General features: G+C 42.5%; 1 protein-coding gene across 1 annotated transcript in view; it reads left to right on the top strand.

Annotated features, from left to right (window-relative positions):
• LOC122792422 (nuclear RNA export factor 1-like) overlaps positions 1–15,904 on the top strand; it is a 1,378,427-nt gene that overhangs the window by 1,252,656 nt on the left and 109,867 nt on the right. The window contains exon 10 of the mRNA XM_044060210.1: positions 1,147–1,256. Coding sequence (XP_043916145.1) covers positions 1,147–1,256 — 110 coding nt within the window. The remainder of the gene's footprint in view (positions 1–1,146; positions 1,257–15,904) is intronic.

Genomic DNA, 15,904 nt, shown 5'->3' with positions numbered 1-15,904 from the left:
TATTGTGTAACTTGAGTGGTTGCCGAGATATTTTAAGTTGCTTACAAAATATTACACACTCAGTAGTTACTGTGTTTACTGTGATTTATAAAATCCATTTTAAGACCTAGAATCTAAAGAAAACTGCCACTATAAAAAAGTCTGTACTGAAGAGTTTGCCATTTACACTTCTATAGTAATTCAAATAGATAAAATAGTGTAAACCTTTGTTTAAATTATAAAGACATTGGAAGTTACAATGCAAACTTCTGGAGCTTCATTGGGGGAGTGAATGAGTTCAGTGATAATTTAATAAACATGTTTAAAAATGTTTAAAAAAATTAAATATTGACAGGTATTTCCTTACTTTGGAAAAGACACAGAGGGTAAGAAGATTACTTGGGTTAAAAAAGTGGGTTATTTTCTTTAAAAAAAATACATATTTGACACCCCCGTGAGTTTAATTTTACACTAAACTAATGTTCCTGTCTTACTTACTGTTTGTTTTGATATATGATTCAATACTGTGGATTTGTGCAGTGGCAGCTTAAGCTATTTTGCTTGCTTTTGCCAAGTACTAAAAGGTAGTTATGGTCTCCAGAAGCAAGTCTTTCTCTTGGCATGACTGTCCTTCATGTTATTCTTAACTATCCAGAGTTTTGAGCCTAGGTACAATGACAATATACCCTACTCTTCTAAATGGCATTTAGCTTATTATAGTTTACTGTCCTTGTTAGTATGTTGTATTTCTTTTGGGAACCATTTCAAAGTAAGGTATAACAGCTGGGAGATAATCACCATTACAATAATTGTGATATGCTTGAATAGTCATGAACAGTAGTTCTTGCACAAGTCTATGGAGAAAGAATTGGAGGGTGTTGACGAACTACCATGTACTGAAGAATAGCACTATATGATTTTGTTTGTGGGAGCATTTTCTAGACGAACGTTCCTAGTAAAATCAAAAAGTGAAGCACAGGTACTATGCCAGCATGTGTCCTGACAGTTTGTATGTGCTGGTAACACTCTTGGATATCCACTTTAATGGTGAGTACATCTTCTAAGTGTTCTTTAATCATAGTTTTAATTGAGTACACTTTATTTTTGTCTTTAATTATAGTTTTAATTTAACATGCACTTTTTTTCTTTCTTCTTTACTTTTGTAAGATACCATGCATAGAAGAGTTGAATATAATTAAGGGGCTGAAAATTACAGAACTGTTCCTGGCAGGCAATCCACTGTGTGATTCATTTGAAAATCCCTCATTCTACCTGAGGTTAGTGTGATATTTTGTGTGATGTGCAAAAGTAGTATTTGTTTACTATTGCTGTGAAGTAACATCTTTGTTAAAAGTTTAACCTCATTTTAGTAAGCAAAGAAATACTTTGTTTGTAACATATGTAAATTTTTCATTAAATGTCCTGCAGTTGACTAAATGAAATATCCCATTGCCAGACGTCTCTGTTATAGAACCTGCAGTTTATTATCAGAGTTCCCATTCATTCTTATCAAACTAGCCTCATGTTAATGAAGGTACCCCAAAAAGAGATGTCAGTTACCAAGCCAGCTCCATGAAGTTACAGGTGGGGTTCACTTTTTATGCTGGGGACATTATGAGGAGGTGCTTGCATAGTTTTGTGAGGCATGATTCGCAGTACACTATGGGTACGAAGTGGGGTATGATTTTTGAATTTCATTGTATATATAAAATGAAAGGCATACTGTTGCAGAGCATTATGGATTGGATGCTGAACAGGTTTTAAAGAGAATCAGTAAGTGCATAAATAAATAAATGTAGTATGAATTAGCCTCCCATTTCAGTGATACTGTGCTGAATGGTTGTGTTCTTTGTGCCACATTGTATATCAGAAATGTAGGCACAGGGAGGTGGCAATCTTAGGTTCATAGGTTCATAGGTTCATACTAGGCTATCTGCCCGAGGGCATTTACAAGCCTAGCCCATAGTTTTGTGGCTTAAGCCACCCCTTTAGTATGGGGAACTATACCCATTATTTTGCTGTGCCTCTGTTGAGCAGTGACACTGAGGTAATCCCTGGGGTATATCTGCGATCTCCCATCCATTGGTCAAGATTTCTCTTGAACAAGGCCAGCGAGGTGCTCTGCCTCACATGTACCGGGATTTTATTCCACAGCATAGGGAGTCTTTGGGTGATGAATCTATCCCTCCAGCACGTCCTATTAATAGCCGTGTCGAGGTTTAAGTCTCCCGCCCTTGTGGCTCTGACGGATCTAGATTTTTTGAGGTGAAGCATATTCATCAAATCTGGGTTTGACATGGCCTTGTATGTTAGGCAAAGGTCACCTCTGAGCAAGCGGTGGCGACTGAATAGAGCTGGAGTTCTTTCAGTCGGGCAGCATAGGACAGATGTTTGAGACCCTTTATCCTTTTGGTGAGGAACTTTGTGGCCTCTCCAGCTGCTGCAAGTGTCGGGTCAGATACATTCAATGGGGCATTGTATTCAATCATTGGTCTGATGAGTGATGAGTATAGGAGACTATGACCTCCCTTGATCTAGATGAGAATCCCTTCATGATAAGGTGGGCAATGTAGAAGGTCTTCCTAACTACTTTAGCTACATGGGTGTCGAATGACAGACTACTATCAACCTGGGTCCCCAGGTCCCTGATAACTTCTTCTGTACTCAGTGGATTGCCACCTATTTGGTAGCTAGGGTAACCTTGTTTTCCCGAAGGGTATGACTATGCATTTTTGGCATTTAACTTTAGGCCATGGCTCTGGCACCAGTTATCCGTTTCTGTGAGACCCTTCTGAAGGATATCTGTGTCAGATGTGTTTTCTACTATGGCCCAGTTTGCAGTCATCTGCAAACTTTGTCAGCCATAACCCTCCTGTGTTTGCTTGTACTTGAAAGTAGATGCCAAACAAGAGTGGCCCAGGACTGAGCCCTGTGGTACACCACTTGTGACAGGCTTTGAGTCTGACATGGCGCCAGCAACTCTGACCCTGTGGGTTCTGTCACTCAGCCAGTTTGCAACCCATCTTGTGATGTATGGGTTAACATTTAAGCTGATGAGTTTTTCAATGATACCCGAGTGGGGTATTGTATCAAAGGCCTTAGCCAGATCGAGGTAGGCTGTATGGACTGCCTTTCCCTCATCAATGGCTTTGGTGACTGTTTCGAAAAAGTCAACCAAGTTTAGAAGGCATGATCTGCCTTTGACAAAGCCAAACTGGGATGGATCCAAAGTCTGCAAATTCCCTATGTCTTTATTTATGAGGTCCATTATGATCCTCTCCATGGCTTTGCAGATAAGGCTTGTCAAGCTAATGGGATTATCTTTGAAACTTGAGAATGTCTCTTAGACTTCCTCATCCCTTCCCTACCAAAATGTGTTGTAGATACATTGTGTAATATGCTAACCGAGTTTGGGCTAGGCTGAATTATGGTCTGTCCCTTTTAAGTTTAAACAGAAAAAGTTAGCTACTCAGGAAGGAGGCTGTTGTTTTCACACATTCATGTGTGCATGCGCATACCTTTAAAACTAAGTGTGTGTGGCATGAAAGAGAGTTCTGAAGAGTTCAGTGAGTGAATTGAGTAGGAGAAGCGGTTTCCTTCTGCATTTACTTGATTATTATTATTATTATTTATTTATTATTTATTGACCTTTGTTGACCGAGAAAGTCCACTGGGCTTGATACCCATTTTCAGTGGAGGCACAGAGAGAAAAGCTCCAAGTTACATGAAAATCATTACATGAATTTGTGAGGAAACAATTACTTATAAGGCAAGTGAAATAATACAGAAAACTGTCTAAACAGCACATATGTTGTAAAAATACAATAACAATGGAACATTAGCATGAAGAAAAATTATACAGTTAGAAATATTTACTGCTCAATTTTTTTTTTTGGTGGGGGGAGTAGGAAAAGGGAAAGGTAAGTGTAGTGGGATGTAGACTTAAAAGAGTTAAAGGTAAGATAGATATAGTTAGAATCTTATAGCTAGGTGGTGGGAATATGTAGAGCATAGGTGACATATATTTAATGGTAGTATTAAAAGTTGAAAGTGACAGAGAAGAGAAAATGTGTTAAGATAGTTTTATAAATGTATGGACTAGGATACTAATGATTAGGGATAACTCATGTGGTGTAACAGTATGACATATACAAAAGTATATTTGCTATGTGAAACAATTTTGTAGATTAAGGAGGTTGTGGATGTGTGTTGCATGTGCAGCTGGGGTTATCATTGAGATGTTTTAGTTTTCTTTTAAAGGAGATTATGTTGTCTAATTCTGTAACTGATGATGGGAGGGTGTTCCACAGTTTAGTTATTGAATGGGAATAGAGGCAGCTACCTGCTCTTTTACTAGGTTTTGATACTTAAGTAGATGTTTGTTGTTAGAGCGTAGATTTTTAATGGGACATAAGGTTCAATGATATTTTTCAGGGAAGGACAACACTCGGGTTTATAAATGAGTTTATGGGCAAAGGTAAGTTGTGTGTAATGTTGGTAATGTGCAAATTCTAGCCAGTTTAGTTCTCTAGTGTTCTGGCAATGGTGGGTGCGATTTGGTTGGGCTGATGTGAATTTTGCAATGTCATAATAACAGGACTGTAGTTTGTGTTGCAAAGAGTTGTGGAGATTGGTGAAGATAGGAGACCCATATAGTAAGGTTGGAAGGAGAAGACTTTTTGAAAGTTTTATTCGGATGGATTTGTCTAAGTAGTGTTTATTTCTGTAAAGTTTGCCTAATTTGAAGTGAGTATTTTTTATTGCGTTATTAATATGCAAGTCAAAGCTACATTTGCTGTCAATAGTAATTCCTAGCAGTTTGGCCTGATTTACTAACTCTGTTTGGGTTTTGTTTATCGAGATTATAGTAAAGTTTGTGGGAACAGGTTTAGATGCAAAGATGAGTAGTTTAGATTTATTAGGGTTAAGTAATAGCTGTGATTGGTTTAACCAGAGTTCTGAGGATGTAAAGGCCTTTTGTGTTAACTTTTGGAGGTCAGAGAAGTTATTGGAGGTATAAATTATGGTTGAATCGTCTGCATATTGTATGGTAGTACAGTCAGAGTGAACTTTATGTAGGTCATTTATAAAAATGTTGAATAGTAGGAGTCTTACGATTGACCCCTGGGGCACTTCTATGTTATTTTGGAGAACGTTAGAGAGGTTATTCTGCAATTTTACGGATTGCTGTATGTTTTCCAAGAAACTAGTGAACCAGGTTAGGGTGGCATTGAGCATTCTAGTGATTGCAATTGCTGGATAAGTTTGATGTGGGAGACTGTGTTGAATGCTTTTGAATGATCCAGTGACAGGACTGATGTAAGTAGGTTACTGTCTAGGGCATTATAAATGAAATTTGTGAAGGAGACAAGGGCAGTAATGGTACTGTGGGATGGTCGAAAACCATATTGTGAAGGGGATAGTAGTTGTTGCTGGTTAGATATTCAACCAGTTGTTTGTGGATGCAGTTTTCCATTATTTTAGATAGAGGGGACAGTATGGAAATGGTTCTCAAATTAGATAGATCATGAGGGTTTCCACCTTTATGAAGTGGGGTGATTATTGATTTTTTCCAGAGCTAGATTATAGTTTTAGAGTTTGAGTTCACTGGGGGAAGAAGGCTGTGTCTAAGGAGTCTGTGTCTTTTCCCCCACCTCCTTGTAGCTGACCATCAGCTGCAATCAACTGCTGTCTTCATTCACTGAGTCGAAATAGACCTGCCTTAACTTTCCCCATGCTCAGCCCAGCCAACATCCAGGGTGACGAAGAGATTGAGGAATCTGCTGCAGCATCATACTGCTGTCAGGGAGTGTGTCTTAACCTGTCACCAACCAGTGGCAACCTTGCGAGGTCAGCATGTGCAGCCTCTCTACCAAGTAGTATAGTACTTATAGCTTGGTTCTCGCCAAGCTGTTAATGCTGCTATTGTAAGAAGCCTAAGCATCCTCCCTTCCCCAGGATGGGAAAGCCAGTATCAGCCACTCATTCACACTCTTTTCCACCCTGTCCCTCCAATACCCTTGCCTGTTATTGAATTCATGTTGTCTGGGGCACAGTCAAAGCTTTATCTTTCCCTCTACACCATAAGGCCGGGGGAGTATACCTTTACCTTACTACAATTTGGAGAGTAAGAGATCATGCATCTGCATTAGTGAAAATTGGTAAATACAACATTGTTTGTCTAGCTTTATGAAACTAGGAAACTGGGATACTGTGTTTACCTTAGTGAAATTTAAAAGAAAAGAGATAGAGGGAGTGAGAGTCTGAAGAGACTTGAACTGTGTGCTAGATTTCCTGCACTGTCCCTGAAAGAGAAAGAGGGGTTGTGTCTTAGAAAGAATTATGCTGTCATGGAGACGGCTGCCTCTTTGGTCAGTAGGCTCTGAATGTGTTTGAAAGTCCTAAAAGGAACTGTTTTCAGGAACTGTGAATTTTCCCATTTTCATCTGAGAGAACAGTTGGTGTGTTCAGCACATGATTGTCAAAGTCTCATACTTGGCCTAAGAGTGGCTGATTTTGCATTTTATTGCTTACACTAATTGATGTATTTTCATAAACAGGCTGAAGTAAGCATTTTAAGTTTATTTTCACTTCTGTTTAATCATGCCACACTGTAGTTGACTTTGCTTATTCATTCCTTGTTGAACAAAGTTAAATAAATGCTTGGTTTAACTGAACAGATCTCTGTTTTGCGTGGATTTTCCTGTGGCAGAAACCTTAACCTTGCTGTATATTATATATGGTGGCATGTAAAATCCTGAGGGATATGTAGAGATACATCACAGTACTTTCCATGTATGTTACAAATATTGAGAAGGTACTGTTCCTGAGTGATATATTTTCTTCACCTGAAATGATACTTAAATGCAAAGAAAAGGTAATTGGCTTCAGTAATTTGTGAAATAGGTAGTGTCATTCTGTGGGGATCCAGTATGTGTCATTTTTGAAGAAGATTCTGGACAGTCCAGCTGGCTTTGTTAAGGATGGCCAGTACCTCTTGTTTCACCACTTCCTCATACTGGCTAAAGCCTTTGTTGCCCCCAGTGCCTCTTTACTCAGAGTCCAGAAGATGGACATTACAATGTAACTAACATGTCAGTCCCAAAATCGTATCACATTAATGTGGTTCTCCTCAATGCCAGAAGTCTAAACAATAAATTGCATGTTCTTGAGAAACTCCTACATTTGGAAAATATCCATGCCTGTGTAGTTGCTAAAACCTGATTTATGCACCAAGGTTTTGCATTTGTCATGCCTTCAGAATCAGTGGCAACTGTGGTAGAGAAGTATATTATCTGCAGGCAGATTCCTAGAGACTCACAAACTGAACTAATTGAACTACAGCTCACTCTAGATAGGATTAATTATCAACTAATAGCTTATTATAAGACATCTTATGTGAAGTTGTTCAATCTCGCCTTCATTCTTACTGATGGGTTCAGAGCCGATCCCTCGGCTCCGAGTCAGCCAAATTGCAAAGCTCGAGGTCTCCAAACAACTCGAGGCCGAAACCCTATCCCATGATGCTCGTCTACTTCCCTCAGATCTAGTTTGCCACTGCAACAGATCAAGCTTATTCCTTCAGCTCAGGCCGTTTTTGTCAGATAAGTGACAAGATTTCCTTTATTTGTAGTACTTTTCGTCAGAGAAAACTATTTTCCTTCAGATGAAGTTAGGCTATTGTATTTGCTTTGCTTTACTCCGTTTTTTGTGGGGAGTTTATTGTTATTACCTTTATTGGGGTTAGACCGTTTTAGTGCCTGCTTAGGCATCTTTTTCCCTATCCCTTTGTAGCCAGGTACAGGCTTTAGTTGCTTTAATTTGTAGTTATCTAACTGGTTAGGCTTAATTCCTTTCGTTCACAACCAAAGTTAGGCTTTATTTTCTTTGTAAACAGCCTTTGGTTTGACATAAGAAAAAGCTTGTTGAGCTAGCCAAGTTTGGCGTAGTCTGTCTGGTTCTGATTTGGATTGAGATCCAGTAATCCAACTGGTAGGCTTAATTTTTCGTTGCAGTTGAGTTAGGCTTAAAATTCCTTGTCCACAGCAGTGGATTTGCTGAAAAGTTTTCGTTGTTGTTGTGTGGCAGTTGTTTATTGATATTGTGGTGTTTCCTGGTGGATTTTTTTATACTTGGATTTACTGTTTCCATTCAACATGTCAGAAAAGTTAAAGTCAGGTTTTAATAAATGACCTAAATGTAATCAAAAAATGTCTCTCACAGATGGTCACACCATCTGTGTTTATTGCCTAGAAGAGGTCCATCTTCAAGAGGTGTGCTCCGTTTGCCACGGATTTAATACCAGGGTTCTGGCTGAAAGAAAAAGAAAATTAGTGGAAAGGGGTCTTATTAAGTCTGCCTTTCAATCGGATTTGGAGTCGGCTCCTCAGGAAAAGCCAAAACCTGCTTCTTCTTCCTCATCTTTTTCTGGTTCAGAGCTGAAAAGCTCTTCGTCTCCGAAGGTATCAAAAAAAGTGTCTGACTCGGCTTCACAGTTATCGGAGCAAACTGTTCAGGTAGTGGGTAGGATCCGGTCCCCAGTTTTGGAGGTGGTATTTCTGACCCTAAGGTCTCCAATTGTGAGTTCACCTGCACCATCCGTGGCATCCTCTCGAGCTTCCAGACTGCTGGATTCGGATGTGGATCGAGTGGTAAGGAGACTATTACAGAATCCAGTGCTACCAAAAATTTTATCGGCTTCGACTCTGGCAGCTTCAGAGCCGATCAAGTCATCTACCCTACTTGCTGTTCCTTCTCTGACTCAAGTCGAGCCTTCAGAGCTGGAGGGAGCTGATCAGTTGATTGGGGAGCCGTCGGCGCCAACACCCATGTTTGGCCTCTCAGCACCGACAACCCTGATGTCTTCGGCCCTGGCTGCAGAATCTGGGAGCAAACAGTCGCCCGTCGGTTCTGGGGAGGGGAGTCGAACTGATGTTTTGGTTCCGACTCTCCTCCTCAGGGCTTTGGCGCGGATGAGCTCAGTTCCCACCTCAGGATCGGAGCCGGCGGCTTTGGTGCGGGAGGAGTCCTCAGTGTCTTCAGACCCGGGGGCTTCCTCGCATCGGAGCCGTGGTGCCTTCGATGCCATGAGGAGTGTCTTGTCCCCCCCCCAGACAGTCACAACTTCTAAGCAGACGACCTCCTCCCTTAAAGTGCTGGAATCTTCTCTCTCACCACAGATTCATCGTAAGTGTAGAGACCCGGAGCCTCAGGAAGCCCCTTGGGGGAACCCTGCTCTTCCGAGACCTCCCAAGAAGCCCCCACTGAGGAGGTCCCTAGGAAGAGGACATGTAAGATGAGACATGTAGATTCCCCTCAAGAATGTGTCACGTCCGACACCGACTTGTAGGAGTCAGAATGGTCCCCCAAGGTCCCCTTCTGAGGCTATATCCTTTGCAGATATCCTAGAGATCCAAAGCAGAGGGGTGACTGGCAGCCCATCAACACTACCGATGATGAATCAGTGCTCCTGAAAGCTTTTGGGTCCTGACCCTCCAACTCTTGAGTATCTCCGCCCTTTGATGAGTTGATGGATCTTTTATCTCGAAGGGTGTGGGAGTCACCTGATACCATGGAGTCTGTTCCTAGAAGACCAAATAAATATATTTCTGCACCTCACGATAAGACTTTTTTGTCCAAATCTATTCCTGTTGATGCCATGGTGGTTGTGGCAGCTACTAAGAAAGAGATATCAGAGACCTCGACATCTGTCCATCCTCCTAACAGAGAGTCTAGGATCATGGATAGATTTGGCAAGCACATGTTCAGTTCTACGACATTTACTCTTCGGTCGTTGAACAATTTAACTCACTTTATAAGGCTTCAAAGAGATCTCCTGAAAGAGCTCGGAGATACTCTTCAGGGTGTAGTAGCTGATACTGTGGCAGACAAGATAACATCTTAGCTTGCTACCCTTAATTCCATTTTCAGCTCTTCCATGCGCCTCGTATCTTACGCAGCTGATGGGACAAGTAGGGAACTAGGTACAGGAATAGCTCTTCGGAGACATTCCTGGATGTGCTTGTGTTCTTTTGCGGAGCCTTTCAAGTCATCCTTTGTGAATGTCCCATTCGATGGTTCCTCACTTTTTGGAGCTAAAGTTAAAGAGGCCCTCACCAGATGTGAACAAGACGGAAAGACACTATCTGCCATAGGAGTCCATTTTTCCACACCTACTAGACTTTATCCCAAAGGCCAGCGGTGTGGAAAAATGTGGTTCCGCAAAGCCCAAGGAGCCTTTTCGGACGCACGAGTTGAAACCCCCTCCAGGGGCAGAGGAGGGGGCAATAATGGAAGATGCTGCCCACGTGGCAGAGGGTGTCCGCAGAACCAGGGTGACAGGGATCAGTTCCTTGGGAATCCCTATCAGCGCTCCTGAAAAAAGGCCAGCCTGTCCGTCTCTGGAGGCAGTCGGGGAATGTTTATCTTTGTATCTAGGCGCCTGGCTCAAAATCACAAAAGACAGCAGGGTATGAAGTATTATATCCAGAGGTTATTTTATCTCCTTTCACTCCCGTCCAAAACCATTAAGAAATATCCCAGACGTTCCATCCAGTCTTCGGGATGTAGCAACAGTAGAGAATCAAAAGTTGCTAGAAAAAAAGAATCATTCAGTTAGTCCCGGCAGACCAGAAAGGATCCTGAACTTACTCAAGATTCGTTTTAGTGCCAAAGAAAACAGGGGACTGGAGACCGATACTAGATCTCAGCAGACTCAACAAATCTGTAGAAAAGACAAAGTTCTGGATGGTCACACTTCAGTCGATACTCCCGTTCTTAGGGAAAGACAATTGGATGTGCTCAATAGATCTCCAGGATGCGTACTACCATATATAGATGGCCAGGCCATCCAGGGATCATCTGCGCTTTCGGCGGGGGGCCAGTCATTACCAGTTTCGAGCCCTGCCCTTTGGCCTCACTACAGCCCCCAGAGTGTTTACCAAATGTATAGCAGTGGTTATGGCTCACTTGAGGCATTAAGGAATCCGGGTGTTTCCGTAGTTAGACGACTGGTTCCTTACCGCACCCACCAGGCATCATCTCATACAGGCAAGTGACATTACTTTAGACCGCTGCTCTCAACTAGGGATAACAATAATTTCAGAAAAGTCTGCCTTATTGCCGTCACAGCATACCGTCTTTATAGGAGCAGACTTAGACACCATCAACATGTTACTAAAACTTCCTTTGGAGAGAATACTTACCCTTCGGCAATGGATTTTGAACATTCTCTCAAAGCACAGAGCACCAGCATCGGCAATTCTCAGACTGTTGGGCACCATCACAGCAGCTATTATTGCAATACCTCTAGCAAGATCGTACATGCGCATTCTTCAATGGCTACTATTCACACAGTGGACCTTTCAAGACTTACCTATAGATCACTTGGTTCGGATAACCAACTTTTGCAAGAAGGACCTTCGGTGGTAGCTGACATCCGAATCTGTAACCATGGGACGTCCCTTTGTTCTTCCGATTCCAGTTGCAACTGTGACCACGGACGCCTCCCTGATCGGGGGGGGGGCATTATCAGGGACGGACGGCCCAAGGCACATGGCAAGAACGCGAGGCTCACTTGCATATCAATGTCCTGGAGATGAGAGCAGTACTCTTAGCATTGCAGACCTTTCAAGACTCTCTTCCTCTGGGGCCCATTGCAATTCAGTCAGACAACATGTCAGTAGTCTGGTATATAAACAAACAAGGAGGGACCATATCTTATCCCCTATGTCCAGAGGCGCTGAGAATATGGCATTGTGCAGAGTCCACCCAGCGTTTTCTGATAGCAATGCACATCCCGGGGAAATCCAATGTGATAGCAGACAAACTAAGCAGAGCAATTCTATTGCCACACGAGTGGTCCCTCAAGAACGAAGTTGCGGAAATGATCTTCCACAGATGGGGCCAGCCTTGCTGCACTCTCTTTGCAACTCCAACAAACACCAAATGCTGCAACTACTTTGCCCGAATCCCTCCAGTGGAGGTGTCCCCGAGGGTTGCGCTCGTACACGATTGGCCCCCGGGTGTTCTTTAAACTTTCTCTTTCTTGCTAATTCCCAAAGTTCTGCAGAAAGCCAGTGCCCTGGGAAGGACAATTATCTTAATAGCCCTCTTCTGGCCTCATCAAGTTTGCTTCCCCTTCCTGAAGCCTCATCTTTTGGAAGAGCGCTGGATCCTGGACCCAGACCTTCTGACCCACTCGTCAGGAGCTCTTCACCCTTCTCTGGAACCTGTGTTCAGAGACTGCCTTCCAGACTATCTGCAGATATACAGAGCTGAGTATATTTTCTTTGGTTTTATAGTTTATACTGTTGGTTGTTGCTTAGATCTCTGTTGAAACTGTTTTCCCCACCACCACCCCTATTTTCTGCTGTGTCTTCAGTTGCTAGATTTTACAGCTTGTGTTTTATCTAACTCAAGGATCACTTGCATAAAATTTTACCTGTTGGTAACAGCCTGAATTTAATTGCTGGAACCTGTGTTCTGAGAGACTGACTTCAAGACTATCTGCAAATATACAGAGCTGAGTATATATATTTTTGGTTATAGTGTTTGTTACTTGTTGCTTAGATCTCTGTTGAAACGGTTGTCTCCCTGTTCTGAGAGACTACTTTCGAATCTATCTGCAAATATACAGAGCTGAGTATATATATTTTTTTGTTTTTATAGTTTGTACTGTTAGTTGTTGCTTAGATCTCTGTTGAAACTGTTTTGTCCCACCCACCTTCTCTGTTTTTGGCTTGTAGTTTAAATTTGGTGGCTTTTGCAGTTGCCCGCCCCACTGTAGATTTGATCTGGGACACTCCCCCAGTCCCATCTCTTTACCATATTCTACCTAATAAACTCTTTCTGCGCTTGCTTTTAGTCCTTTTTAATTAAATTGCATTTTTTAAACTGTGTTTGGTCGAATATTGCTACATACTCAAGTGTGCTAGCTTGCACTACATGTGAATTCTTTTTACTATTTTTCTGTAAAAAAAAAAAAAAAAAACTGTAAGCCTGTTTCCTACCTTTCCTGTAACTAGTGTTCCAGATGCAGATTTGCTGTATCCAGGACTGTATGTAAGCTTCTGAGCCCCCCAAGCCTTTCTATGTTGGAGGGAAGCCTTCTAGCTTATCAGTGGGAGTGGTAAGCACTAGGTAACCTGTCTACCACATAAGGAGTGGTTCTGGCCCAGAAATTGTAGTTATTGGCTGTTGGGGCAATCTCTTCCATCTATCTCAACTTTCTGATTTGAAAGCCTGCATTTGCACTTGTTTCTGTCCTGTAACTCGTCTAGTGCAGATACAGATTCTTAGTTTTAGCACTTAAATTTGCTTATTCGTGCTCAGCACTTGTTCAGAACTTGTAAGCACAAAATAAGCTACTAATTACTATAGCACTCAATCTTCCTCATTACCTAGAGGAAAAGTTTTTGTACTTACTTTTCTCACTTGCTTAGAGAAAAACAGCTCTTGTACTCAGTTTCCCCACTTATCTAGAGGAAAATAGTTTTTTTTTGTTCAGGCATGTCCAAGGGTCAGCTCCCAGTGTTCTCTCCTGTCTATCTGATGAATGTGGGCATCTTGAGGCAATGTAGAAATTGCCTCGTACACAGACAACCCTCTCCTCCTACCACCCAACACTACAACCTGTGAGAGATGCACTTATCTAGCCAAACTGGAGGTAAAGCTCTCTCCAACCAAGACTGTACTTGACAGTCATGAGGAGAAGGTAAACATTTTCACCACACCAAACTCATCACAGTCTCACTAAATCTACACCACCAATATCCACACATAGTAACACAAAAACATTCGTGGAGGCTCCCAGTAATAATCTGTCTAAGCAACAGAGACCTCCAAAGCAGAAAGTGAAGCAACCTCCATCCCCAACACAACCCAAATGACACATAGCCCACAGACTCAGTGTGCCACTCAACCACAGCTAATAAGGCAAAACAACATACCCAACACACTAGTCATAGGTGACTCTATAGTCAGGCACACTGATGTCCCACTCACCAGGCTAAACAAGGTGAAGGTTACTGTCAGCTGCCTTTCGGGTGCCAGGATCCGCCACATAACCCAATCACTCAGGTCACTCCACAAGTACAAATATGAATCTGTCATTGTCCATGCTGGTGTGAATGACCTGAGATGTACCTCCCTGGACTACATGAAAAGAGAAATAGAAGAGCTCTCCGATCTTGTAGCCCAGGCAGGTATGACCCCAGCCCTGAGTAGCATTCTGCCAGAATGATACTGCAGTACAAGGACAAAATGATTGACTTCAACAATTGGCTAAGCTTCTGGTGTCATTCTAAGGGGATCCAGTGTCTGTCTGCTTGGGATGACATGGTCAACAGACCACGATGCTTTGCCACAGATGGTCTGCACCTGTCGCCCCTGGGATTCCAGATACTGGCTAAGGCTCTTGCTGCCCCTTTAGTGTCTTTTTTAGGCAAGGTTCAAATAACAAATTCACCACCGTAACAGGAACAGGCAAGCAAAAACTGATGGTAATGCTACTCAATGCTAGAAGTCTAAAGCTCAAAATGCACTCACTCGAGGCACTCCTTAAAATGGAGAACATCGATATCTGTGCAGTGACTGAGACCTGGTTCAAGGCTCCAGAGAGCACCCCTGCACTACCAGGCTATAACTTATACTACACTTTTCGGCCATGTAACCTAGACCGAAACACCAAAGACGGAGGGGTGTCCATATTCATTAAGGATATCCACTCCTCCAGGCTAGTTGCTCAGCATAATGCATCCAAGGTTATCCAAGTGCAACTAACTCTGGTCAAAACTGCAATCCAAATTGTAGCTTGCTACAGATCCCCCACCATGCCCCAGAATTCCCACTCCTCTTTTCTTGATGTACTGGAAAATATTAGGATTCAACCAAACACCCTAATAATGGGCGACTTCAACTACCCCACCATTAACTGGGAAAACTACTTGTGTACCAACTTCTTAGCTCAACACTTTCTGGAATTCATAAACTCCAATGCCCTGGATCAACTTATCCACACCCCCACCAGGGGCAACAGTATCCTAGACCTAGTCATTACCAACATGAGTGACCAGTGTTCCACACCTGAAGTCAGCTTCTCGTTGGTCCGATCCGACCATAAGCTAATCACCCTTGATATCCACATCCCGCCCCCACCCCCCATTAAGGAAACCATGGTAAAAAATTTCTCCAAAGGCAACTTCATGCTTCTTAAGACAGAAGTGATGAATTCATGACACCCATGCAGATGGACAATACAGTTATAACTGCTGAATCCTACACAAATGCACTCTATAACCACTTACACGAGTGCATGGATTGCTCTATCCCAAACAGGACCAAGACGCTATCCTCCAAAAAAAGGAAGCCAATCTGGTGGTCCCCTGCCATAAACAAACTGTACAACAGAAGGAAGAAACTGTTGCAAAAGAGAGTAAATCCCATGAGTGGAGGAGCTCCCTGGTCAGCCTCAGTAAGAAGCTGAGATCCCTTATAAGATCCTCCAAAGCTAGCTATGAAAGCAAAATTGCCACAAATTTTAAGGACAACCACAAAGCATTCTATACCTATGTCAAGAATCTCGATGGCAACACCCAGATCTGCTCTGAGTTACAGCACAACGGCACGAAAATTACAGAACCAACTGATATTGCCAACATTCTGGCAGATAGGTTCAGTGCTAACTTTACCCCCCCCACCCCCACCCCCTAAAGGGCACATATCTATACAGGAAGAATGCAGAGTCCCTGTAATCACAACTACGCAGGTAAAAGCTGCACTCTCTAAAGCCAAAAACACAGCATCCATGGGACCGGACAACATCCCAGGCTGCGTTTTACACGAACTTCAGAACAAACTGGCTCCCCACTTAAGCACTATGTTCAATAATAGCCTCACATCAGGCTTTGTACCCCCTGAGTGGTGC

The sequence above is a fragment of the Protopterus annectens genome, chromosome 1.part2 (genome assembly GCF_019279795.1).
Source record: "Protopterus annectens isolate FY-2018-M chromosome 1.part2, PAN1.0, whole genome shotgun sequence".
NCBI classification, from domain to species: domain Eukaryota; kingdom Metazoa; phylum Chordata; order Ceratodontiformes; family Protopteridae; genus Protopterus; species Protopterus annectens.
The sequence above is the reverse complement of the archived record's forward strand: the minus strand, read 5'-3'. Positions and strand labels throughout refer to the sequence as shown.